The sequence below is a fragment of the Leopardus geoffroyi genome, chromosome B1, assembly GCF_018350155.1.
Source record: "Leopardus geoffroyi isolate Oge1 chromosome B1, O.geoffroyi_Oge1_pat1.0, whole genome shotgun sequence".
NCBI classification, from domain to species: domain Eukaryota; kingdom Metazoa; phylum Chordata; class Mammalia; order Carnivora; family Felidae; genus Leopardus; species Leopardus geoffroyi.
The window spans coordinates 20488432-20514317 of record NC_059327.1 but is presented as its reverse complement, the minus strand read 5'-3'; the positions used below and the strand labels follow the sequence as shown (position 1 = coordinate 20514317).

At 38.9% G+C, this 25886-nt stretch overlaps 1 protein-coding gene and 1 long non-coding RNA gene across 16 annotated transcripts in view; one reads left to right on the top strand and one right to left on the bottom strand.

Moving 5' to 3' along the window:
- MTUS1 (microtubule associated scaffold protein 1) overlaps positions 1-25886 on the bottom strand; it is a 172352-nt gene that overhangs the window by 40735 nt on the left and 105731 nt on the right. The window contains exon 1 of one of the 12 annotated variants that reach the window (XM_045454812.1): positions 10485-10605. The exons of the other annotated variants lie outside the window; for them this stretch is intronic. Within the exon in view, the coding sequence (XP_045310768.1) occupies positions 10485-10605 (121 nt within the window). Of the gene's footprint in view, positions 1-10484; positions 10606-25886 lie in introns of those variants that run through there. 12 annotated transcript variants of the gene reach the window in all.
- Positions 552-11134, top strand: LOC123586029. Of its 4 annotated transcripts, none has more exons than XR_006706559.1 (5): positions 552-3449; positions 6120-6225; positions 8168-8318; positions 9331-9432; positions 10524-11134. It is a non-coding gene; the product is annotated as an uncharacterized LOC123586029 (long non-coding RNA). The 4 variants fall into 4 exon arrangements; XR_006706563.1 differs by lacking the exon at positions 8168-8318 and having other exon boundaries at positions 781-1903; positions 3353-3449; XR_006706562.1 differs by lacking the exon at positions 8168-8318 and having other exon boundaries at positions 1693-2642.

Sequence of the window (25886 nt, the reverse complement as noted above, 5' to 3'; positions counted from 1 at the left end):
TCTCTTGGCACTTAGCTGCTTTTCATTTATGCTTTGCCTGGTCACTGGTTCACCTGTGGCTGCAGTGTTAAGGTGTTAACAAGGCAAGTAGGGGAGGGACAGCACCTGTGCTTCGGTAAAACCCAGCTGTCCACATGACAGCTGCTTTTTCTCTCAGGCTTTCTTTTTCTTTACTTTTCTTAATGTTTATCTATTTTTGAGAGAGAGACAGAGGACAAGCAGGGGAGGGGCAGACAGAGAGGGAGACACAGAATCCTAAATGGAATCCAGGTTCTGAGCTGTCAGCACAGAGCAGGACATAGGGCTTGAACTCACAGAGTGCAAGATCATGACCTGAGCCGAGTCGGACGCCCAACCAACTGAGCCACCCAAGCACCTCAACAGCGTCTCCCTTTTCAGTAAAGGGGATAGAAACCAGAAAGACACAAAGTGTTCTAGTATGTTTTTTATGTTTTTGAACCGTGGGGTAAACATAACACCTATTCAAAATTAAAAAGTAATTATTTTCTAAACATGACTAAAGTGAATTCTGAACACTTAAATCATTAACACTTAGTGATCAAAAAACATAATTAATCCACATTTCTTCCTTGAGGAATATAGACAGGAATTTAATAATACAGGTTTTACTGTATGTGACAACTCAAAATAGATTTGCATTAAAGGAGGAAGGAGAACATTGACATGTTAATTCTTCTAAGAGTACATACCTTCAAATTTAACATAAGAGCAAATAAGCAACTACAATGCCCTGCACCTAGAAGTGGAAAATCAAGTTGTGACCTCAATCTTCTGCTCCATATACTGTGTTCCCGAAGGGCAAAATCGTGCCACGTGGTAGCTGATGACCTAATTTGAGCATCTTTCCCCCTCCTCACTCCTGGCCCAGTTTGAGATCAGAGATGATATAAAAAAAGGAAAAAAAAAAAAAAAAAGTGATGCTCAAAGCCCTAATACTCATAAATAGGGTCCTTCAATATACTAAAACAGAGTTTCCCTTAAATCTTACAGGAGTCATGATTTATAGGAAATCAAAATATGAACAAATTTGCCTTTGTGTCCCCTTTATTAACATGTTACCATTTTGATAATGTGGCTGTATTTAAACACATAAATTCATTATGCCTATTAATAAGACGTGATTTCAAAGAATCAATCAGAAACCTTAAAATTACATGTTACCTTCTATACAGATTCAGAAGTCTGTCAACAAGATAATTACCAATATCGTGTCTGATCCAACCTTCCTGGGACTCACTCTAACGAAATTGAAACCTTCATTGGGAAAACAGAAGTCGTGAATCAAAGACATGTGCTCACTTGAAAACGAACTGGATAACACTGTTTGCCATATTTGTTCATTATTCTCCAAACCCTCCATTTAATAAAATTTCAAACTAGCCTAATCAACTTACTTATCATCTTCTTGAAGAAAGTGGTTAGGTAAAGAGGAATAGGCCCCCTTTCCAGGCTCTAGTCACTCAGGCATATAGACCCCCACGTCAAGACAAAACAAGGTTTTTGAGAAAAAATTAACCATTAAGACATGGATGAACCTACTACATGCCGAAGACACGTGCATCTTAAGGCCAAACAAGCCATTTACTGAATGTGCTGGCTCTCCCAATATTAAAATCCAGTAAGAGACAAGACCTACTGGAAGAGTTTGCCTTGGCAAACGCAAAGCTATATACACTGTGTTTAATAAATAACGTTGCCTAATTTTTTGTGTACCTATTGACCTAGTCATTCACTCACCAATTATTTATCAAAATCTACCACGATGACTTGGCCGTGTGGCGGGAGCCTCAGTCCTGCCATCTGGCAGGGGAGACGGGAGGCACAGAGGAAGGTGGTGTTGCACACAGATGCACGAAGACGCCTGGAATCTCAGCTAAATCATGTCTCTCTAGCATTCATTTCTTCCTGTTCAGCTCTTATAGTAACCACCTGTCTGCATTGTAAACTAATGTCTGTGAGGTAATAAAAGATAGGTAATGAACTAAGGTGCTGGTGAGGGCCCCCACAATCTCCACCAGCAGCCTGGACGGACAACCGATTCCCTTCTTTCTGCCTTAATCTGATCCAGCACACCAAACCCTTAAAAGTGACACTTATCTCTACATGGAGGCCTTTAGTCTGTTTCCTCAGCATTGGATGATGGGTGCTTACCCTGGGATATCTCATGGAAACAAAGCATTAAATGAGAACGACTGGGAAATACGTGTTCTCAAAAGAGGGAGTATCCAGTTATAAATGATCACTCCCATGACTACTCCTCGTTAAGTGCCGATTGGATGTGCTTCTAACAAACTGGTCCCTGCAAAGGTCCCGTAAGGAACTTTTATTAATCAAAGGGAGAGATGCCATCCACAATGACAGAATAATTTGATAATTAGATAACAGAGTTATGTGGAGTGTGTGGGAAGAGTCCAGGTGGAGAAACACCTAGATCTGGAGCAGTCAGGGCAGGGTTCAGGAGGCAGAGTTTGCATGGGCATTTATTTGCACATCTGGCAGACAGATAAGCAGAAAAGGCCAGCAGAGGCGCAGAGGTATGGGTGGCCCCAGATATTCCTGAAGTCGAAGTACAAAGAGGTGGCTAAAGCAGAAACAGGGTGACAGCATCCACGCCACACAAGGTTTGACCATATAGGTGGCTGAGGACGACACTGAGTGGGGGTCTGGGGGCACTATGAAAGACAGGAGAGGTACACAGAGGGGTCAGGACGAAGGCCCAGGAAGAGAACCCATGGGCCAGGGGCAGTGAGAACAGGCAGAAAAGGATGCGTGTGTTTATAAGGCTGAACGGCGGGGGGGACTTAGTGGACCAGGTGGATCAAGGGGAGCCCAGGAAGAGCCACAAGCTTGCAGCTGGGACGTAACACAAGAGGAGTCGATTTGGGCCTGGAAAGGAGAGTAAGGGCAGAGCGAGGGGAGGAGTCTGGTGTGGGACACAGTGAAGAAAGCGGAAAGACATTCTCTGACGCTCTTCTCTTCATTCTCCAGAAAGGGTCTACTCTAAACTCACCTGCTTTGTAACACTTTCCAAATTCAATTGTCCACCATGTCATTTTCCCAAGGAGCCATCAGCTCTGTATCTGCTCCTGTCCTGAATGCTGCCCTCAACACGAGTGTACTAACCCACCCTTCCTGGTTGTACCCAGTGAACAGTAAAGCCATGGTAATCTGTATAATCTTACAAGAGATTTTTTTTTAATTGTCATCCATGTCATCAATTATTACCTTAAACTTATTATAACCTTTTTGTGTTCCTTTTGTTATTTATTTTTACTAAAAGAATGAATAGTTACCACAGTTTCGAAACTACATGCAATTTTTTCTATTCTAGGTAGCTATGGCATTTATTTACATGGAACATTTCAAGCTCAGCAAAGCAGTGTTTAGACTTTTAAAATTACCCAAGCTGACTCTCTTTGAGGTGGAGGGTAAGACTTTAAGGCACCTAAGCATTAAAAATTTACATTACTATATCATCAGAATTTGTCACAATGGCTTGTATTACAAATAAAAGGGTTTCACTTTTATAACTTTTAAAGTAGGTTATAGAATGGAATGTATATTCCTATTAAAAACTCCTATTTCAGATTAATTATGCTTACACAATTTTTCCTAAGGAAAAAAAAAAAACCCAAAAACAAACAAACAGAAAAATAATCCAAACTTGACCTTAACTATTTCCCATGTAGCTGGCAGGAAATAAGCAGATTTCTCATGTTCTTAAAATGGACTACAAAGAAAAAAATTCATTACATCAGAAATACTTTTTTTTTTTTAAGTTTATTTATTTTTGAGAGAGAGAAAAAGAGAACATGAGCTGGGAAGGGGCAGAGAAGGGTGGGGGAGAGAGAATCCCTAGCAGGCTAGGCTATCAGTGCAGAGCCCAACATGGCGCTTGGCTTGACCTTGGAAACTGAGAGACCATTCCCTGAGCCAAAATCAAAAGTCAGAAGCTTAACCGACTGAGCCACCCAGGTGCCCCTTTTTAGAAATACTTTTAAGAAGATATTACCTCCCTCAGTTTGTTGGTTCTTTAAATAATCTAGAAGTTCAGCTGAAAATGTTAAGTTTATGAACTGCAGGACTCAAAGAGCATACTATAAACATGGAACACAGCAAAACATTTCCAAGTGATACAATTTTAGTCCTGTAACATTAACAATTCCGAAGATACTGAATGAAAATATATTTATTGTAATCATCTAACCTAACAGTTTCATCAAAAACACGAATTTTAGTAGAGGAAACAACTCAATTTTTATTTCAACTTAAATAGGGAACAAGTGTCTTTGGCTATACTTTTGTTCACACTGTGTACGAGCAAATTGGATAGGCCTTTTCACAGAGCACCAGGAAAGGGATAAAATATACATCCACCAAGTCCCTACCAGCATGCCCTAGCAAAGCTGCGGCTCTAAGACCGCCATAGCTAGATGAGCTCAGTATCGATCTATGACAAAATGTTTTTAGCATAATACCATTCACAACATCAGTTCCCAGGAAATGCTCATCAGTGTGGTAGGAAGCCAGCAAAACCTTCAAGACTCCTTTCAAGGAAACCAAAGAGAAGAATGTGTATTCACGGTACAGTAACAAAGGGATGGTGACAGGTTACATCTCTCATGTTATTCTTGAACTTGGTCCCTGTGAGATCTGTATTCTACAAATGACTGAATCTTTTAACTTTTTACACATAAGTTCTAACGCACCTGTTTTTTAATAGAAGCTTTTTAAAATGGTGCCATCAACTTCTGTATTTTGTAGTCTGAGAGAGAATCACGAGAGAAATTCAAGTTTATTTAGCATCAACTTGGCAATACCTACCATAAATGTACTGATAACAATATTAAACTTTTGTTGACACATTTAAAAAATTATTTTTAACGTTTACCTATTTTTTTGAGAGAGAGAGAGAGGGGTGGGTGGGTGAAGCGATAGAGGGAGACACAGAATCTGCAGCAAACTTCAGGCTCTGAGCTGTCAGCACAGAGCCCAATGCGGGCCCCAACTTATGAACCGCGAGATCATGATCTGAGCCAAAGTCGGATGCTCAACGGACTGAGCCACCCAGGCACCACCCCCCCATTAAAAAAAATTTTGTTTAATCTTTATTTTTTTGAGAGAACACATTTAAAATATATAAAAGCCATATGTCAAGTTGAGACATTCTTCCTCCACATATTCTTTTATAACTGAAAATTACTTCATGTAAGATAGAAATCAAATATTAACCTGTGTCCAAAGTGACTTCAAAGTGTTTAACTGAAATAATTACAAAATAGGTAATCATTACCCAAAGCCATTTGTATCATAAGAGAGAAAAAAAAGTAACAAGATGTTGCGAGAATAGACTTGTTAAATAACCCACTGCCCTTGGGGTGCTTGGATGGCTCTGTCGATTAAGCGTCCAACTTCATCTCAGGTCATGATCTCACAGTCTATGAGTTCGAGCCCCTCATTGGGCTCTGTGCTCACAGTTCAGAGCCTGGAGCCTGCTTCGGATTCTGTGTCCCTGCCTCTCTCTGCTCCTGCCCCACTCACGCTCATTCTCTCTCTCTCTCTCTCTCTCTCTCTCTCTCTCAAAAATGAACATTATAAAAAAAAATTATAGGGGAGCCTGGGTGGCTCAGTCGGTTGAGCGGCTGACTTCGGCTCAGGTCATGATCTCACGGCTGGTGAGTTCGAGCCCCGCGTCTGGCTCTATGCTGACAGCTCGGAGCCTGGAGCCTGTTTCAGATTCTGTGCCTCCCTCTCTCTCTACCTGTAACCCACTCACATTCTGTCTCTGTCTCTCTCAAAAACAAACATTAAAAAAAAAATTTTTTTTTAATTATAAAAAAGATCCACTCCCCTTATTTATAAGCAGCCAGTATCAGCTTTTGAGAATTAACGGTTTGACCTTCTCTGAGTCAGATACTATAAAAAGGCTGCAACCCCCCTTACCCCTGCAGGCTCTAGAGCCTGGGGAAGTCAGGCACTCAATTTCCCAGCCTCCCTTGCAGGTAGCCAGCCATGTGAATGACACTTAGCCAATGAGATGGAAGCCTGAGTGATTTGTCACCACCGCTTCATTATTTTATTTTTCCTTCCTGGAGCAGTGATCATGAGTGCAAGAGGCAAGAGGCATGTTCCGGAAGCTAAGAAAATAGCAAAGGTGTTGATCCTGACAGAGCTGAGCTACTGAACGTCAGAACAGCTTTTTAGGTGAGATGAGTAAGTTGCTTCATAGTCAAAGCTGTCTTAACTGCAGCTAAAAGCAGGTCTCGACATTCTCAAAAACGAATACCAAACATAATTTGATGACTTTTGTTCTAATTAGATGTCTTCATATTCTGCCTTTCGCTCTTACTCTCTAGTGAAAATGGTTCTCTTTACTGTGGTTTTAAGTAAATGAAATATTTTGTCCTATTAATAATACTTCCGCCTGTCCTCAATATCTATGCAGTACATTTCTCCCCTTGGCTATAATAATTGCTTTTGATATCACTACCTCAGCAAAAATAATTCTAAGCGCAGTGAATTGCTTTCACTTCAATCAAAAGGAATATTAACCCTCTGAGGTTCAAAATCGGACTTTTCATAATAATGAATACAGCTATCAGCTTCAAAGAAAAACTGAATTCTAATAAAACTGGTGGTAAGGAATATTTCTACTAAGAAAATTCTTTTCCCTCTACTGACTCATTATAAAATTAGAACTAACAGGCAGAGGCAAAATTCTGAAGTAGAGCTATTTTGGCAAGAGAGACTACTGCCAGACTGTCAGTGAAATCACTTCCAGACTTAGAGGGAAAGCATTTCCCTGACGCCGAGCTCTTCATCCATGCTAGACATCCTGCAACGTCACTTAGAACTCTGACAAACACACACTTCCATTTCTTGCCCCTATTCGCAGAGAACATGACATCCTGACTCTGGTAACACGCTCCCTCAATGCGTGCCACACAATCACAACATTCCGGAGTGCACAGTGTCCTTCTGTAAAGGTCCAGTGAAAGGGCCTGGATTACCTGGGTCCCGCTGATCACTGCCCCTCTTGCTGGCACCTCTCTATCCACATTCTACGCTCAGACACATTAAAATGTTTTTGTTTCCTTGAAGGAACCATCCTCTCCCTCCACTCCAGGCTTTCACATGCTGTTTTCTCTGCCTGGAAAACTTTCTGTTTCTGGGCTAACTCCAGATACCCTGAGATCCCAGATTAATTGGCACTTCTTCTGGAAGCCCTCAAGGCCGCTTTACCCACTAGGAGCTGCCTGGGCACTTAGTCCAGGCCTGACCAGGATTACTTGATATTCTGTTTAATAATAGGCTGTGCAAAGGCAGGAGCATGTGTGACTGCTTCCTGGTTATGTTTTCAGCATCTAGCATTGAACCTGCCACATAGTATGTGTCTAGTAAGTACTCACAAAGTGAATGAATGAATCTTGCAACGTGAAAGACAGTTGGCAAAGAGGAGAAAGGGGGGTCCTGGCTGGCAAAGCATGCGACCCTGGTCTCAGGGTATTGAGTTCAAGCCCCAGTATGGGTGTAGAGCGTACTTTAAACATTTTTTTTTTTTAAGTCTTTTATTTATTTAAGTCATCTCTCCGTCCAACATGGGGTTCAAACTCACAACTCCAACATCAGGAGTCACATGTAGAGCTAACCTTAAAAAAAAAAGTTTGATTGCTTATGGAAACGGGGAAGTCTGGTAGCAAAGACCAACTATGAAATCCTTCAAATAGACCAAACATACGAAACTGTCAATATTTGGTTGTTTTTTACTTCTAAGAAGAGCAATTTCAAATGCTTCCACATATAAGAAAGACAACTAGAGTAGTGGCCGAGGATAAAAACATATAGAGATTTCAGAGAACAAGGGCTTAGATTCTTACAACCAATTAGTTGCGGATACATGAGGAAGAACAATGATTTCAAATGTAACTGGTGTTACATGACAGGATAAAGGAAAAACGTGCGTCATGAAGATAAATAAATCACCAGGATTAACTGAATTTGGGTGATAAGGAGATCATTAGATTTGAGAAGGTGAATTTTCAGGTGAGACACATCCAGGGTTTTTTAATCTATAGCCAGAAAATTCATAGCTTTTGAGGTTAAAGATATCTCAGAAATCCTCTCATCGGATTCCTTTATTTTGTAGCTCTTGTATGATTAAGTGATCAAGGTCATTCCCTTGGTTACCAGCAGAACCAAGGCTACACCCCCCAGGCTCTTGGAATCCAGGTCAGCTCCAGTGCCATTTTGGCAAAGAACGCCAACACCACTTACTTCATTAAGAATATAAACACAAGGTACTGCTACAGCCCTTTTGGGTAAGAATAAATGCCGGACGTCAATATCCATTTCACTCAAAGATCTCTTGGCCCTTAAAGTTATGTAACATGGGATCAGCTCACAAAAGATTCTCACTGGGGGTCAGGAGAATTCTATTCTTTACATAATTTTACAATGCTTCCCACACACAAAACTCTTTTTTTCATCACTGCTATTCAACAGATCTAACAGAATTATAGCACAAGCCACAGCCAGGGAAACCTGTAAGTCAAGTGTTCTGAACAGGGGTCCCAGGTTTTCCTCACATTTCCACTACTGTGTGCCCTTGAGCAAGACAATACACTTCTCTGGGCCTCTGACTTCTGGTGTAAAAGAAGGTAGGCTAGACCACCTCTAAGTGCACGCACCCTCTAAAAATTTCACTTTAGCCAAATGAACGTTTGAAAGTAGTTCTACAGAAGTTCAGAAAATAAAAGGTACCTAAAATAGCAACTGTTAGTCAAACTCTGATAATAAAAGCCTTCTGTCTTTTGCTTAAGCCTTGGAAGTCTATCTGCTTCACAGCAGTACAATAAACAACCTAAAACATTCGCTTACAGAAGACTGGTTAAATAGATCATGGCTTCCATGACTATTAAAAAGCAGAGGTAGATAAACATGTGTCAACATGAAAATCTAAGATACATTAACTTTAAAAAGCAAGCTATATTAGAGAGAGAGAGAGAGAGAGTACGTGTGTGTATGCTTCCATTTCTATATGACAAGAGTCTATAAAAATCTATATAGGCTCACACAGGATTAGTGAGTTACTGGAAGGCTATACAAGCACCCATGAGAAGAGGGAGTCCTGACAAGACAGAGGCAAACTTGGAATTGTATAACTTCTGCACAGTTTGATTTTCTCTTTAACTTGGAGCAAAGATGATTTCCTTTATAAGTTTATAGCTAGTTGGAGCTATTTTAGATCATACAAATTATCTGCAAGTACAAGGCACTCTTCCATGTCTCACCTTTTTTTTAAATTTTAAGGTTGAAAAATTCACATTGTCATTTCGGCTGGGAGAGAGAGCAGCACTATTTGCCTCCCCACATTGCATTTACCTTCAGCAGCCAGCTCAGATGGAGGGAAAGGTCGGCAGACTTAAGTGAGAGGTCAAGGGGAGTTATGAAACATGAGGAGAAGGTGCCAGAAAAAATGAGAGATACCCTCAGGGAAGGGAGATGCCCCTGGGAAACTAAAAACAGTCAGCTGAAAAAAAAACATCACTAGGGACGGAGATGAAAAACAAGACACATCGGGGCTGACATGAATATCAAACAAGAAAAAACAATCTGTTTATATACTCAATCCATCCTATTACAGTTAACACTAACCAGCCAGAATCAAATATAATACACCTGCTTTTATAGCATAACTTCAATATAATTCACCATAGTTGCCATTACCATCTCGAACAGGAGGTAGCAATGGGAGGCAATTAATCGAATCCCCTAAAAGCGAGCATGCAGGTTTACATATGCCTAAGGTATACACTGCATTTATCTCCATCGTAGGCACAGAGAGTGAAAAGCAGATACAAGCATAAATATCAAAGGCGGTTTCTTTGATTGCAAACATTTTCCCTGTGAAGCTAGGAAAACTCAGTTTGTTTTGTGGCTCCCTTACTACCTTCTCCACAACTACAAGGATGTTTTATTTTTGGCAATATTTCAAATTTAGACATCTTTTAACATATTAACCTATCATAATCTCGGTGAGAAAATACATCCTGAAAAACTACAGAAAACCCTCTCATTTCATCTCCTCTTTTAAGAATAAGAAAAATAACAATTTACCTATCTGCTCTTTCCAAAATCACCTGAAGTACAACAAAATTTAACAGGTGCTGATTTTCACAGGTTTGGTTAGTGTCAGAAAAGAGCTAGGGGAGTTTCAAGGCAACAATTCTGCTTTCGATAAACAAAACAAAAACACGTCTGCTTATACTCAGTAGAAGTATCATATGCTCGTGTGTCGAAACGTTAAGAGCCAAATACTTATTTTTACAAAGTAAGCCTCGCGCTCTCATTAGAGCTTTCTTTCTGCAATTACTGTATCTCCTTAGAAAATTTCTGATAAGCAGCTGCAAGTTAATCAACATGTCCCCCATGCAACGCTAAACAGAGATGTATGCAAGACAAACCTGTGTGGAAAATAACAGTGCTTTTCCTAAACCCTGAAGGAAGTCGAAGATTTCGAAGCAACCCTTTGGCAGTCAGTCGTACGTGAATGGTGGATAAGGAGAATTTGGGAGACAACAACATGTCTTCAGAGCAGGTGAAAAGATTTCGCAGAAGAAACAGCTTCCAGGCACGGTCACATACTGTGTTTTTAAACTCGGTACTCTTCAAAGCCAAGAAATAACAGCGGGAGAAAACATGCCTACATAGCAAATGTCATTCCACTGCACATACACAAAAGAAAAAAAAAAACCCCAAGCTCTCCAAGGGTTCCTGGCTTCTGTTTTCACTTCCAGATGTTGTCCAAACAATACTCTTCGCCTGAATAAAATCTCCTCTTAGTGGATCCAGCAGCAAGCAGCCTCTCAATTACATCACACTGTACATGCTAAAGGGCTTGTTATGGTTTTCATCAGGGATGGTAAAGGGGAGGAGAAAGTGGGTGGTCTTAGGAGCTTTATATAACAACCAATAATGTCACGGATTCTCTAACTACTTGAGAGATTGGTGAGGGAAATTAACTACTTTGAGTACCTAATGTTTATTTGGGAATAAGGAGAAAATTAACATTTCATTACACTCATCTATATTGATTAAAATTTTTTAAATTACATTGACACTAATAACAGTGGGCATTTTTTTTCAAGTATTTTGTATGTAAATCTGTTTATAAACCCGATACCTTGGGTACACTTTTTTTAAATGGCTTCAAGTAGTAAGTGTTCCCAGCTACAAAAAAACTTCTATTAATGACAGATTGATAAAAGGTTAAACCTTAATAGTCATGTTCTGAGGACCTCACTAATAACCAACAAAAATGTTGTTCTAGTGGCATAAAATTAATTGGGCCACATTCTGATGATGGCACTCACTGATTTACAACTTTCATTTACGGAAAATCAAGTGGCATCTCAGAGTAATGTTTGGGAATATGCACAAATTAGGATCTGTTTTACTGGGATCTGTTCAATGTTTATTTTGGTAGTTTATAAAAGTACACTAAAATATGATGACAAAAACTAAAAGTACATGAACGTATGGTTGTAAGAAAAGTACACAGGCATCATGCTCACTTAAAGGTAATGCCATTAATAACCAGGAATAACCCAACATTTAACACTTTTTAATTAAATAAAGAAAACAATGTAAAAAAATGATCTATGCTTGTTTCCAAGATATCCTAAGAAAACAAGACTTAGTAATAGAAATAAATAACAATGGAAATTGTTAGCTCTAAATAGCCCTATTAAATGCTATCAAAATATGCAGGGAACAGCTACTGTTTTAGAAAACCTACAGAGAATTTAGGGTATGAAGAGGGAAGGACACTGACAGGAAAAAAAAAAAAAACCCAAAACTGAGTAATTCCCTCTCCCTCTTTCCTCTTTCCTGGAGCCTGCCATCTGAGAGGCTGTCAATACAAACTCAATTACCTGTCAAGGGTTAGCTGTGGGAAAGATACAACTTGTTAACAAGCACAGGATGGGTCCTGAAAACACATTGTACCCGTGGCAAGGGAAGCACAAATAACCAAGGAATTAATAAAGAAAAGCTACACTGAGTTGTTGCCTTTTGGCTTTACCAGAGTTAATTACAGAACAATCACCCTTTTGCCAGATTCTATCCACTAATATTCCATAACCATATCCCCCCCCACCTCCTCCCAAGAAACCTGTAACAATTAAAATATTAATCAGTATTAAAATCATGAATAGAATAAAATTAAGTATTGGCATGACAAACAGATCTGGTAGCACCCCATTATGGATGTCATGCAGTTTTTTTATTCGGAGTTTTTCTCGCTTGTTAAGTAACAATAAACTCTAAGTTACCCTGGTTTAAAGGGAAATCTTTTAGCCTAGATGATCCACAAGAAGAAATTAGCAACATGCTACCAATTCATCGTATTCATTAACATTTTTCTTTGCACTAAGCTATCCTGCATAGTCAGGTTCGCTAATGATCTTTTGAAAAAGCAGAACAAGGAACTCCAAGAATAAAAAGCAGAAGTGCTAGTCAGAAAGTCAAGGTGGAAAGAGTGGTTCTTGCTTGTGCAGTCAGGTACACGCACACATATACACAAGGTGCACTACAGCTCCAGCTGGGTTTTCACTTCTTTCCCAACATGGTCTGCCCCCTAGTGGCAATCTAACACAAGTGATCCAAAGTAGTGGGGCAACCTTTTCATTAATAGTTAATGGCCAACTCTTAACTATCTGTGTGCCAGGGACTCCCATAAACACTTCATAGGTTTTCATTCTTTTATGTTTTCTAAGTTTTTAAAGTTTATTTATTTTGAGAGAGAGAAAGAGAGAGAACAAGCGCACGTGCGCATGTGCGCAGGGGAGGGGCAGAGGGAGAGAGAGAATGCCAAGCAGGCTCTGCTCTGCCAGCCTGGAGTGATGACTGCAGGATCATGATCTGAGCTGAAAGGGTCGGTGGCTTAAGTGAGCCACCAAGGTGCCCCTGTATTCACCCTTTTAAATAACTGAATGAGTGTTTATTGTGGAATTACAACTATTTTTAGAACATTTATACTTTGGGGAGGGGTGGATAGGGAAGCCCAGATTTTAAAAATTGGCTCAAAAAGATTCTTTGATTACTTATTTGATCAGCCATTAGCACTCGTACATTAGCTGTAGTTTCTGAAGTTAACGCTAAGTATAGGAGACGTATCTAAAGGCAAGTGCCCATCTTTGTTATTATACAAATTCCTAACTGAAGAGAATATCTAAAGATCACGAAGGATCTTTAGAAAGCAAGGAAAAATTTAAGAAACTTTTGATACCTAAGAACAATGTTACTAAAAATTAGGAGTAAGACGAGTTTTTATGAAGGGCAGAAAAGCTTGTGTTACGATTTCAAGTGGAAAAACAAAACCATGATTTAAAATTTTATGTATAGAAGGATCTCAAAGAATAAAAAATATTGAAGTATACAGAAATGTCACCAATGCTCTGAGTTGGAGTAGGCAGGATTTTCAACGTTTTTGCCATAGGTTTCTGTATTTTCCTATTTAAAAAAAAAGATCACAGCGCCAAAAAACAAAACAAAACAGACTTTTAAGTTAAAGTGATAATTCTATCTATAATTCTATAAAATTCTAATAGTTCTATAAAATAATTGTATAAAAAGCCTACAGAATCAGCTGAGTTTCCATTAATGACACAAATAATGACAAACCATTAAAAAACTGCGGAAAGTCTTTTTTTATTTTTTTTTCAACGTTTATTTATTTTTGGGACAGAGAGAGACAGAGCATGAACGGGGCAGGGGCAGAGAGGGAGACACAGAATCGGAAACAGGCTCCAGGCTCTCAGCCATCAGCCCAGAGCCTGACACGGGGCTCGAACTCACGGACCGCGAGATCGTGACCTGGCTGAAGTCAGACGCTTAACGACTGCGCCACCCAGGCGCCCCTTTGTTTTTTTTTTTTTTTTTTTTTTTTTTGGAAAGTCTTTAGCAAGGTTTAAAAACAAAGATGTGATATGGATGATGTAAGTATTTGGCAGATGAATACGCTATAGTATTACAGTACATTCAAACAAGAACCACAGATTCAACTGCAGTCTGTGAAAGTGTGTGCGTGCGCGCACGCGTGTGTGTTTAATCAGACCCGATTTAAAGAACAGTAAAATTACCGGCAAAGGAAACAACCATCAAAACTAAAAGGCAACCGATGGGATGGGAGAAGGTATTTGCAAATTAACTATCAGATAAAGGGTTAGTATCCAAAATCTATAAATAACTTATCAAACTCAACACCCAAAAAACAAATAATCCAGTGAAGAAGGGCAAAAGACATGAATAGACACTTCTCCAAAGAAGACATCCAGAAGGCCAACCAACACATGAAAAAATGCTCCACATCACTCATCATCAGGGAAATACAAATCAAAACCACCAAGAGACACCACCTCACACCTGTCAGAATGGCTAACGTTAACAACTCAGGCAACGACAGATGTTGGCGAGGATGCGGAGAAAGAGGATCTCTTTTGCACTGCTGGTGGGAATGCAAGCTGGTGCAGCCACTCTGGAAAACAGTATGGAGGTTCCTCAAAAAACTAAAAATAGAACTACCCTACGACCCAGCAATTGCACTACTAGGTATTTATCCAAGGGATACAGGTGTGCTGTTTTGAAGGGGCCTGTGCACCCCAATGTTTATAGCAGCACTATCGACAATAGCCAAAGTATGGAAAGAGCCCAAATGTCCATTGACAGATGAATGGATAAAGAAGATGTGGTGTATATACATACAATGGAGTATTACTCAGCAATCAAAAAGAATGAAATCATGCCATTTGCAACAATGTGTATGGAACTGGAGCATATTATGCTAAGCTAAATTAGTCAGAGAAAGACAAATATCATATGATTTCACTCATATATGGAATTTAAGATAAAAAACAGATGAACATAGAGTAAGGGAATAAAAAATAATATAAAAACAGGGAAGAGGACAAAACATAAGGGACTCTTAAATACAGAGAACAAACTGAGGGTTGCTGGAGGGGCTGTGGCTAGGGGGATGAGCTAAATGGACACGGGGCATTAGGTAGGACACTTGCTGGGGTGAGCACCAGGTATTCTACGTAGGGATGAATTGCCGGATTCTACTCCTGAAATCATTACTGCATTATACGTTAACTAACTTGGATGTAAATTTTGAAAAATAATCGATTAAAAAAGTAAAAATAACACTGACATTATGACTAGATAGGATTCAAGCATACACCATGCAGGGCTGCTTAAGTGCTAGGAAATGCAACCACACTGGGACTGATATGTTTACTGTTAATGATCATAAAGAATCTGCAGAAAATGAATATTTAAACCAGGGATTCAAGCATCTCTATCCAACCTCTTCTAGAACTCTTAACACCAACTGTATGCATCTGAATGTTTATCTCCTTACTTTCCCTAACACAACACTATTCCCATATTTTCTTCATTTTTATGCTTCACAATCTTTACTGTCTTATGTTCAAATCTCTGCTCCAGTTGTAGGAAGTTCAACTCAGGGTCCAATCTTTCCACAATGTCCTCTTCCTCAATAGGAAGAAGAATGCCTATATTGTGAAAAATTATCTTAAGATTCACATAAAACAATTAGAAAAAATTGCATCCTTCACACACACCCCCCCCCAACCCTGTAAGATTATAAGCTCTCCAAAATCAGTGATGTTGTCTTTTATTTCTTTGGTCTCCCAAAAATGAAAGTGATATTATCTATGTAAAATGTTTTAAAAAACAAAACCCATAGAATATTTTAAAAAAAGAAGTTAAATTACTTTTACATCATAATGCTCTGTAACTGATTTTTACACTTAATACAAGCTTAATAAATTTAGTAAACTTAAAAACTTCCCACGTATTTTTCCAAGGCATCAACTAACCCTCTTGGTTGCTTTTTAATGGCTTTGCAAATGCCATGAAAATGTCGGCAAACATAATTTACACAGGTGGTTTAATTTAAAACACAGGTGTCATTTAAATCATTCAGGCTGTTTCCAATTTTCCCTCCTAAACAATTGTGAAAGGCAATGAACACATAAGTGGATTTTTTTCCCTTTAAACAACTCTCATAAATGGAATGCCCGGGTAGAAGACTCCTGTTCCATGGCCCCACGGTGCCTCCAGAAAGGCTGTGAGAATTTACACACCCTCAGTAGTAGGTACGTGGCACCTGTTCCTTACTCACCAACACCACGTATTGCTGTTAAAAACATACAAGTACTGACAACACGTATTTTGATTAGCAATTTGTACACTCTTTCATGTTACCTACAACTTCCTATTTTTTTCTTTCATGTCTGACCATTTCACTCTTCTCCTGAAGGCTCATCTTTACGTGCTGATGTGGAAGATCTGTACATGTTACGTGTTACATACATCACCCTGGTTGGTTGTTTGCTATTTGTATTGTTTATAATTTTTGACAAAGAACAAATTAGTTTCAGGTGTAACAACATGATTCAACACTGGTATAGACTGAAAAATAATCACCATAGTAAGTCTACTTATGCTTAACATCCATCACCATGTTTATAATGTTTTTGACAAAAGGGAAGTCTAAAACTTTTGTTGTCATAATTATTAGTCTTTTCTTTTGTACTAATGTTCCTGGAAAAGGCCCTTTTCCATCCAAGTCTGCATTCTTCGTGATCTGATCATTCTACTTTTTGTTTAAAACTTCGATAGGGAACAGATTGGCTTGTAGTGTGTGAAATAGGAACCTAACTCCAGCTGAAAAGATAGCTTTTGTCCCAACAAGACGTACTAAATAATCTATACATTTCCCTGATGTGGAACACTAATTCTATCACATTATCAAATTAGCATCTCCCTTTTAAGTAGCATAAAAGTTATAATCCTAAATCAACAAGGAAAGAAAGACTCATCCATGTTCTCACCAGAGGAAACCCTGGCCACGCCCGTATTGCCTCATCAGAGCAGGTCTTCAACTCTCAACTGTTTAGCAGTCTTGGAAATAAGGTGAACAAAAGCAACCCTCTCCTCTTGTGCTGGATTTGGTAAATGAATATGCAGGAAGCAGTGCATTTTCTGACCTCCAAGGCAGACACCATGGCACCTGAGCCTGATGATCTTGTGTAAAACAATCAGGCGGCTGGATAAAAACATCTCTCATGCTGTGGTATCCAAAACAGCTTTAATGTGTGGTAGAAGCAAGGTAATTCTAGTATGTGCTATGTGTGACATCTTCCTAATCAACAGTAAACCAAGTTTTATTTAGAATCACTGCTGGCTAAACTCTTTAAATACATTGCAGTGGCTAGACCCCATAAGAATGGTTCTTGACTTTAAGTCGTTTTTCCTGCTTGCTTTAAGGATTTAAAATAATTCTGCAGCCTGCAAAAGAACTCAGAATAAGCCCCTAGAATTCTAAGAACAAGGAAAAAGATTATCATCGTCACCATCCTGAGCAGCAGAGGAAGAGATCGTTTGAGAGCTTTTTATACAACAGTTCTATGAAGTCAAAATTACTCCTATCCTGGGAAGTATTCCCATAACATTCCATAATTCCAAATGAGAAATTTGAGACCTGGAGAGGCTTAGTAACCAGCCTAAGGTCAGGACACAAGCAGAAAGTGTCAAGACCAAGATTGAAACCAACATTCAATGCCTGTAAAGTATATTCTCTCTCTGCTCCTCTTTATTGTATTGTGAGATAATGAAAGGGTCTTTGAAGTAACTGCTTAACAGTTAAACTAAAAACAGTGACATATACTTTTCAACTATGACATTAGCCTCAATTTAAAAATAATACCCAACGTTGACTGGAGCATGGTGAAGCCAACATTCTTACGTTGCAATCATGGTATAACGGGATATGAAACTTCTGGAAAGCAATTCCATTATCTGAGTGAAGTGACTACAAATATGCCCAGGTTTTGATTTACTTAAGCTACTTTTAAGAATCTGTCACAAGAAACTTCCCCCAACTTTCACAGTGAGAACTGCCCATCAGAGAATCATTTACATATACGATACAGAGATACCCCACATATTTAAGAGGAATAGTTAAAAGTTGCTGCACATGCTAAATGTAGTAGTCATTAGAAGTGATTACTCATGTTAAGAAGCAATAAGACAGGACATAAACTTATCTGGATTTTATTTAAAACCACAAATAAAAAAACCACTAAGGGGTGATTTTTAAACTTCTACAGGCTAAACTTTTTAGAATTTGGCCAACTGCTATAATTAAATGAAGAAACAGTCAGCTTACTCTTCACCACTATTTGTTGTTTAAAAAATAAAAACTATCTCAAAACGACAGTACAATTATTTAAAATTTAATGCTTGGAGGAACGTGTTTGTATGTGAAACAATGTCTTCTGTATCATCTAAAAGACCATTTGCAAGTAGAATATGAAGGAAGTCAAGGCTCTCTGTAGTCAGAGCATATTATAGCAGCTAGAAACATTAGTGGTCGATCATTTTAATTACACAGAAAACTAGTCTCAGAGAGGTTACATGAGCCACCAAAGTCATCAGCTGTTTGGACACCACTTCTTTTTTTAAAATTTTTTTTTTCAACGTTTATTTATTTTTGGGACAGAGAGAGACAGAGCATGAACGGGGGAGGGGCAGAGAGAGAGGGAGACATAGAATCGGAAACAGGCTCCAGGCTCTGAGCCATCAGCCCAGAGCCTGACGCGGGGCTCGAACTCACGGACCGCGAGATCGTGACCTGGCTGAAGTCGGACGCTTAACCGACTGCGCCACCCAGGCGCCCCTGGACACCACTTCTTAACACCAAAGCTGTTCCTACAAAAGCGAACACAGTGACTTCTTCTCAGTGGGCTCATCATAATACCAGGTTAGTTTCATGATTCACACTTTCCACTTCTTTTCTCATTTAATCAGGAGTTAATTCGCCATTCTGATAACCTTACTTGTCAAGGGCCACTGATACATCAAGGGTCAGTGATATGCTTTGCAAATAAGGCACGATGTCAAATAAGGTACAACATTGTGAAAAGGAAAAATGTCTAATGCTAATAGTTTATTGTGCAAAGGGGATATAGTATGCCTAACAGAAAAATATCATTTATAAGTTAATAAGTTATAAGTTTACGTGCTTATAGACTTGAGACATGAATGAGGAATGACTTTCCATATTTCACATTTAATTCAGATTAAGATAGGCATATTAGATTTATTTAACCAGCTCTTTTACTGTGACCAATATCAATCGCACCTTCCAAAGCACAAAAAAATCACACACAACTACTGGCCAAAACAAACCTGAAAAACCTGCATTGTGAAAATCACAAAAATTGTTGAAACTGAAGAAGATCTAACTAAAAGGCAAGACCTCCCATATTCATGGACCAAAATACTTGATAATGTAAAAATGGCAGTACTACACAAATTGATCTATAGATTTAATGCAAGCTCTATCAAAACCCCAGCTTACTTCTTTACAGAAATTGACACAGGGGCGCCTGGGTGGCTCGGTCGGTTAAGCGTCCGACTTCGGCTCAGGTCATGATCTCACGGTCTGTGAGTTCGAGCCCCGTGTCGGGCTCTGTGCTGACAGCTCAGAGCCTGGAGCCCATTTCAGATTCTGTGTCTCCCTCTCTCTCTGCCCCTCCCCTGTTCATGCTCTGTCTCTCTCTGTCTCAAAAATAAATAAACATTAAAAAAAAAAAAAAAAAAAGAAATTGACACAGACCCAAAGGTTCATATGGAAATTCAAGGGACCCAGAATATCCAAAAGATCTTCAAAAAGAACAAGTTAAAAAAACCTCACACTTCCTGATGTCAAGGCTTATTATACCACAGTGATCAACAGTGTCATTTTAGCAAAGAGACACACAGATCCACAGAACGGATTTGTGAGTCCAGAAATAAATTCTCACATTTACAGGCAACTATTTTTAACAAAGGTGCCATGACATTTCAATGATGGAAAGACTACTGTTTTCAACAAATGGTGCTGGTACTACTGGATACCTACACGCAAAAGAATGAGATTGGACCCTGTATTTCATTGAAAAAAATGAATGGATCACAGACCTAAGGCTGAGAGCTAAAAGTATAAAAATCTTCCAAGAAAACACACGCATAAATCCTCGTGAGCTTGCATCGAGCAATGGCTTCCACACGGAGCATCAGAAGTAGACAGAAGATCAAGGTGGCCGAGGAGGGGGACCCTGAGCTTACCTCCTCCTCCCCTAGACACAGCAAGGCTTCAACTCTATATATAATAACTCTCTGAGGATGCCCTCAAGACTAGCAGAACAGCTCTTCTGCAGCCACAGATAAAAGGAAAAGCAACATCAAGAAGGGTAGAGGGGCAGAGACACAATTGCATGGGACCCATACCTCCAGCACAGCAGCACACAAGCAGGAGCTCTATCAGAGGCCCAGAGATCCTCCCTGAGGAGCAAGGGTTGGTTCAAGCCCCACATTGGGCACCTTCACCCTAAGGGCCTTGTTATAGAGTCCCTATAACATCTGTGTTTGAAAATCAATGGGACTTCAAAAAAAAAAAAAAAAATTAAAAAAAAAAAAAAAAAAGGGGCGCCTGGGTGGCGCAGTCGGTTAAGCGTCCGACTTCAGCCAGGTCACGATCTAGCGGTCCGTGAGTTTGAGCCCCGCGTCGGGCTCTGGGCTGATGGCTCAGAGCCTGGAGCCTGTTTCCGATTCTGTATCTCCCTCTCTCTCTGCCCCTCCCCCGTTCATGCTGTGTCTCTCTCTGTCCCAAAAATAAATAAACGTTGAAAAAAAAAAAATAAATTTAAAAAAAATTAAAAAAAAAAATAAATAAATAAAAAAAAGAAAATCAATGGGACTTCAACCCTAGGAGAGCTGGAGCACTACAGAAAGCCACTACTCCATTCTTAAAAGGCCTGTGCACAAACTTAGTTGCTCTGAGACACAGCAAAGCAGGAGCAGTTTGAAAAGCACCTGGGCTATAAATGAAAGACATTTGCTAAGTTTAAGACATGTGCTGAGGAGGCAGGGATTATAGGAACTTTCTCCAGGATGGAAGTGCCAGTGAGTGCCATTTTTCTGCCCTCCTGTCTAGCTGGCCCAACACTGGTGGACTCCACTTCTGACATTCGTCCTCTACATCACTAGCACCACCTGCCCTGCCTCAGTACTCCCTATGGATGTGCCCTCTTCAACACATCTCCAAAGTGGCTCCAGCCCCATGTCACCCAGCAGGAGGCCCTAGTTGGTACCAGTCTCCCCACCGTCACCACCCAAGGAGCTTCTATCTGCAACATGCAACAGGCAGCTTCAGGCAGAATGGTGCTTCAAAGCAGCTCCTTCCAGGAATTGGGGGAGGACTAGCCCCACACACCAGTTTGTCCACAAAAGCAAGGATCCAATGAAAGAGGAATGAACACACAGCCCAAAAAAGGAAGCACCATGGAATGCCTCATTTAGATGACCGGGGCGGGGGGCTGGTGGTGGTGGGGTGGGCTTCTGGGCCCCACAACATGGAAACAAACATACAGAGTCAGGAAAATGAGGAGACAGGAATATGTTCCAAACACAAGAACAAGACAAAATCTCAGAAAAAGCACTAAATGAAACAAAGATAAGCCATCTGATAAAGAGATCAAAATAATGGTTATAAATAAACTCATCTAATGCAAGAGAAGTATAAAGGAAAAGAGTGAGAACTTCAATAAAGAGATAGATTACATTGAAAATAACAATCCTAGCTAAGAATACAATAACAGAAATGAAAAATACACTGGAGAGAATCAGCAGATTAGAGAATGCAGAAAAATAGATCAGTAATCTGGAAGACAAAGTAGTGGAAATGATCCAAGCTCAACAGCAAAAAAGAAAAAAAAAATTAATGAGGATACTTAGAGAATCTTCTGAGATAACATCAAGGGTACTAATATTTGTATTCTGGGGCTCCAGAAGGAGAAGAGGCAGAGACAGGGACAGAAAATATACTTGAAGATATCATGGCTCAAGACTTTCCTAACCTGGGGAAGGAAGCAGACATCCAGGTTCAGGAAGCAAAGAAAGCCCCATACAAGATGAATCCAAAGAGGTCAACAACAAAACACATTAATAATTAAAATGTCAAAAATGAAAGATAAGGAGGGGTGCCTGGCAGGCTCAGTGGGTACAGCATCCAACTCTTGATCTCAGGATTGTGGGTTCAAGTCCCACAACGGGTGTAGAGATTCCTTAAAATCTTAAAAAGATAATAATAAAAGATAAGGAATCTTAAAAGCAGCAAAAGAAAAGCAATTAGTTAGATGTAAGGGAACTATAATTAGGTTATCAGCTGACTTTTCAGCAGAAACTGCAGGCTAGAAAGGAGTGGCATGCTATATTCAAAGTCTGAAAGGAAAAAACCTACAACCAGAAGACTCTCCCCAGCAAGATTATCATTCAGAGTTGAAAGAGAGATAAAAAGTTTCCCAAACAGAAGTCAAAGAAGTCCATCGCCATGAAACTGGCCTTACAAGAAATGTTAGATTTCTTTAAGCAGAAAAGGCCATAACCAGAAGAAATCAATGAAAGAAAAAAAAAATCTCAGTGGTAAAAGCAAACATATAGTAAAAATAATGGGCCAACCACTTATAAAAATAGTGTAAAGATGAAAAGACAAAGGCAGTGAAATCAATTGTATCTACAATAGTTAGTTAAGGCATACCAAAATGAAAAGATGTAAAATATGACATCAAGTACATCAAACATTGTGAGAGAGGGAGTAGAAATGTAGTGCTTTAAGTAACCACCAATTTAATACAGACTGCTACACATATAGGGTGTTATATGTAAATCTTATGGTAACCACAAACCAAAGACCTATAAGAGATACACCAAAAAAACAGAGAAAAGAATCCAAACATAACACTAAAGAAAATCATCAAGACACAGGGAAGAGAGCAAGAGAAGTAGAAGGAAATAGAACTACAAAAACAACCAGAAAACAAAATTGTAATAAATTCATACTTCTCAATGATTAAATGTAAATGGACTAAATGCTCAAATCAAAAGACATAGACTGGCTGAAAGGATGAAAAAACAAGACCCATCTATATATTGCCTATAAGAGATTCCCTTTAGATGTAAAGACACACAGACTAAAAGTGAAAGGATGGGAAAAAAATAAGCCACACAAATAGAAACAAAAAGAAAATGGTCAACAATACTTCTATCAGACAAAGCAGACTTTATAAGAAAGACTAACAAAGAAGGGAATTACATAACAATAAAGGGTTCAACCTAAAAAAAAAAAAAAAAAAAAAAAGGTTCAACCTAACAAAAACAACTTAACAATTATAAATATCTATGCACCCAACATAGGAGTACCTAAATAGATAAAGCCAGTATTAACAGACATAAAGGAAGAAATTGCCAACAGTATAAGAGCAGGGGACGTTAACACTCCACTTACATAAGTAGACAGCATTCAGAAAAAAATCAATAGGGAAATAGTAGCCTGAAATGACACACTAAGCCGGATGGAATGAACAGCTATAAACAGAACATTCCATCCAATACCAGAAAAATACATATTTTTTCAACAACACACGGAACATTCTCTAGGAGAGAGCACAAGTCACAAAACAAGTCTCAATAAATTTAAGAAGACTGAAATCATTTCAAGAATCTTTTCTAACCAAAATGGTATGAAACTAGAATAAAAATTAGAAAAAAAACTGGAAAAGATACAAACATATGGAGGATAAACAACATGTTACTCAACAACAGATCAGTGAAAAACTCAAAGAGAAAATAAAAAAAATAACTTGAGACAAATGAAAACGGAAAAACATTCCAGAACCCACAGGATGCAGCAAAAACCTGTACTCTGTCCACACCACCCAGAGTAAACTACAGATTCAATGCAATCCCTATGAAAATGCCAATAACATTTTGCACAGTACTAGAACAAATAATCTGAAAATTTGTGTGGAACCACAACAGACCCCAAATAGCCAAAATAATCTTGAGAAAGAAGAACACAGCTGGGTGTATCACACTCCCAGATTTCAAACTATACTACAAAGCCGTAGTAATCAAAATAGTGTAGTCCTGAAAAAATAGATACATAAACCAATACAACAGAACAGAAAACCCGTAACTAAACCCATGCATATAGGTCAATTCACCTATGACAAAAGAGGCAAGAAGATAGAGTGGGGGAAAGACAGTCTCTTCAATAAATGGTGTTGGGGAAACTGGAAGCTACTTGCAAAAAAATAAAACTGTACCCCTTTTTTACACCATACACTAAAATAAACTTGAAATGGATTGAAGAGCTAAATGTAAGACCTGAAACCATAAAACTAAAAGATAGGCAGTAAACTTTGACATCAGTCTTGCCAATATTCTTTTTTTTTGATCTGTCTCATCAACAAAGGACAATAAAAGAAAGAACAAACAGGACTGTATGAAACTAAAAAGCTTTTGCACTGCAAAGGAAACCATTAAGACATGAAAAGGCAACTACTAAATGGAAGAAAATATTTGCAAATGATATATCCAATAAGGGGTTAATATCCAAAATACATGAAGCTTTATAATTCGACACCAAAAATGAAACACAACCAAATCAAATAAGAGTCCAAATAAAAAGTGGGCAGAGGAACTGAATAGACATTTTTGCAAAGACATATTGATGGATAACAGATACATGGAAAGATGCTCAATGTCACTATTCATCAGGGAAATGCACATCATAACCTCTATGAGATACTGCTCTATACCCATCAGAATGGCTATTACCAAAAAGACAAGAAATAACAAGCACTGGTGAGGATGTAAGGAAACCGTCATGCACCATTGGTGGGAATGTAAGCAGGTGCCGCCACTATGGAAAGGAGCAGGGTGTTTCTTCAGCAAATTAAAAATAGAAATACCATATAATCTAGCAATTACACTTCTGGATATTTATCTTAAGAACATGAAAACACTAATTTGCTTTTGTTTGTATTTTTGTTTGCTTGTTTGTTTGTTTGTTTGTTTTTTAACAACCAAACCCAGCACATTCGGCCTGTATGCAGCCCAATGCGGAGCATGAACTCACAACCCTGATATCAAGATCTGGGCTAATACCAAGAAACAGACACAACTGACTGAGCCACTCAGGCACCCTGAAAATGCTAATCTGAAATAGAGTTTCGTACCCCTAGGTTCACTGAAGCATTATTTGCAACAGCCAAGTATGGAAGTAACTTAAATGCCCATCAATAAATGAATAAAGAATAAATTATACATATACATATATACATATATATGTATATATGTATATGTATTACCATAGATATATATATCTTGCAAGTAAACACACACACACACACACACACACACACACACACACTGGACTATTAGCCATAAAAGAGAATGAAAAGATGCTCAACATCATTATCCATCAGGGAAATGCAAATCAAAACCACAGTGAGATACCATTTCGTACTCATTAAAATGGCTATCATAAAGAAAGATAAAAGCCAGTGTTGGCAACAATGTGAAGACACTAGACCCTTCATACACTGTGGTGGACATATAAAAAGCTGCACTTTGGAAAACATTCTGGAAGTTTCTCAGTTAAACAGAGTTATCATACCATCTAGCTTCCTATTAAAGGCAATCTGATTTTTTTTTAAATTTTTTAATATTTGTTTATTTTTGAGAGACAGAGAGACAGAATGTGAGCAGGGGAGGGGCAGAGAGAGAGGGAGACACAGAATTGGAAGAAGCCTCCAGGCTATGAACTGTCAGCGCAGAATCCGACATGGGGCTTGAACTCGCGAACTGTGAGATCATGACCTGAGCCGAAGTTGGATGTTTAACCAACTGAGCCACCCAAGCACCCCAAAGGTTATCTGATATTTAACATA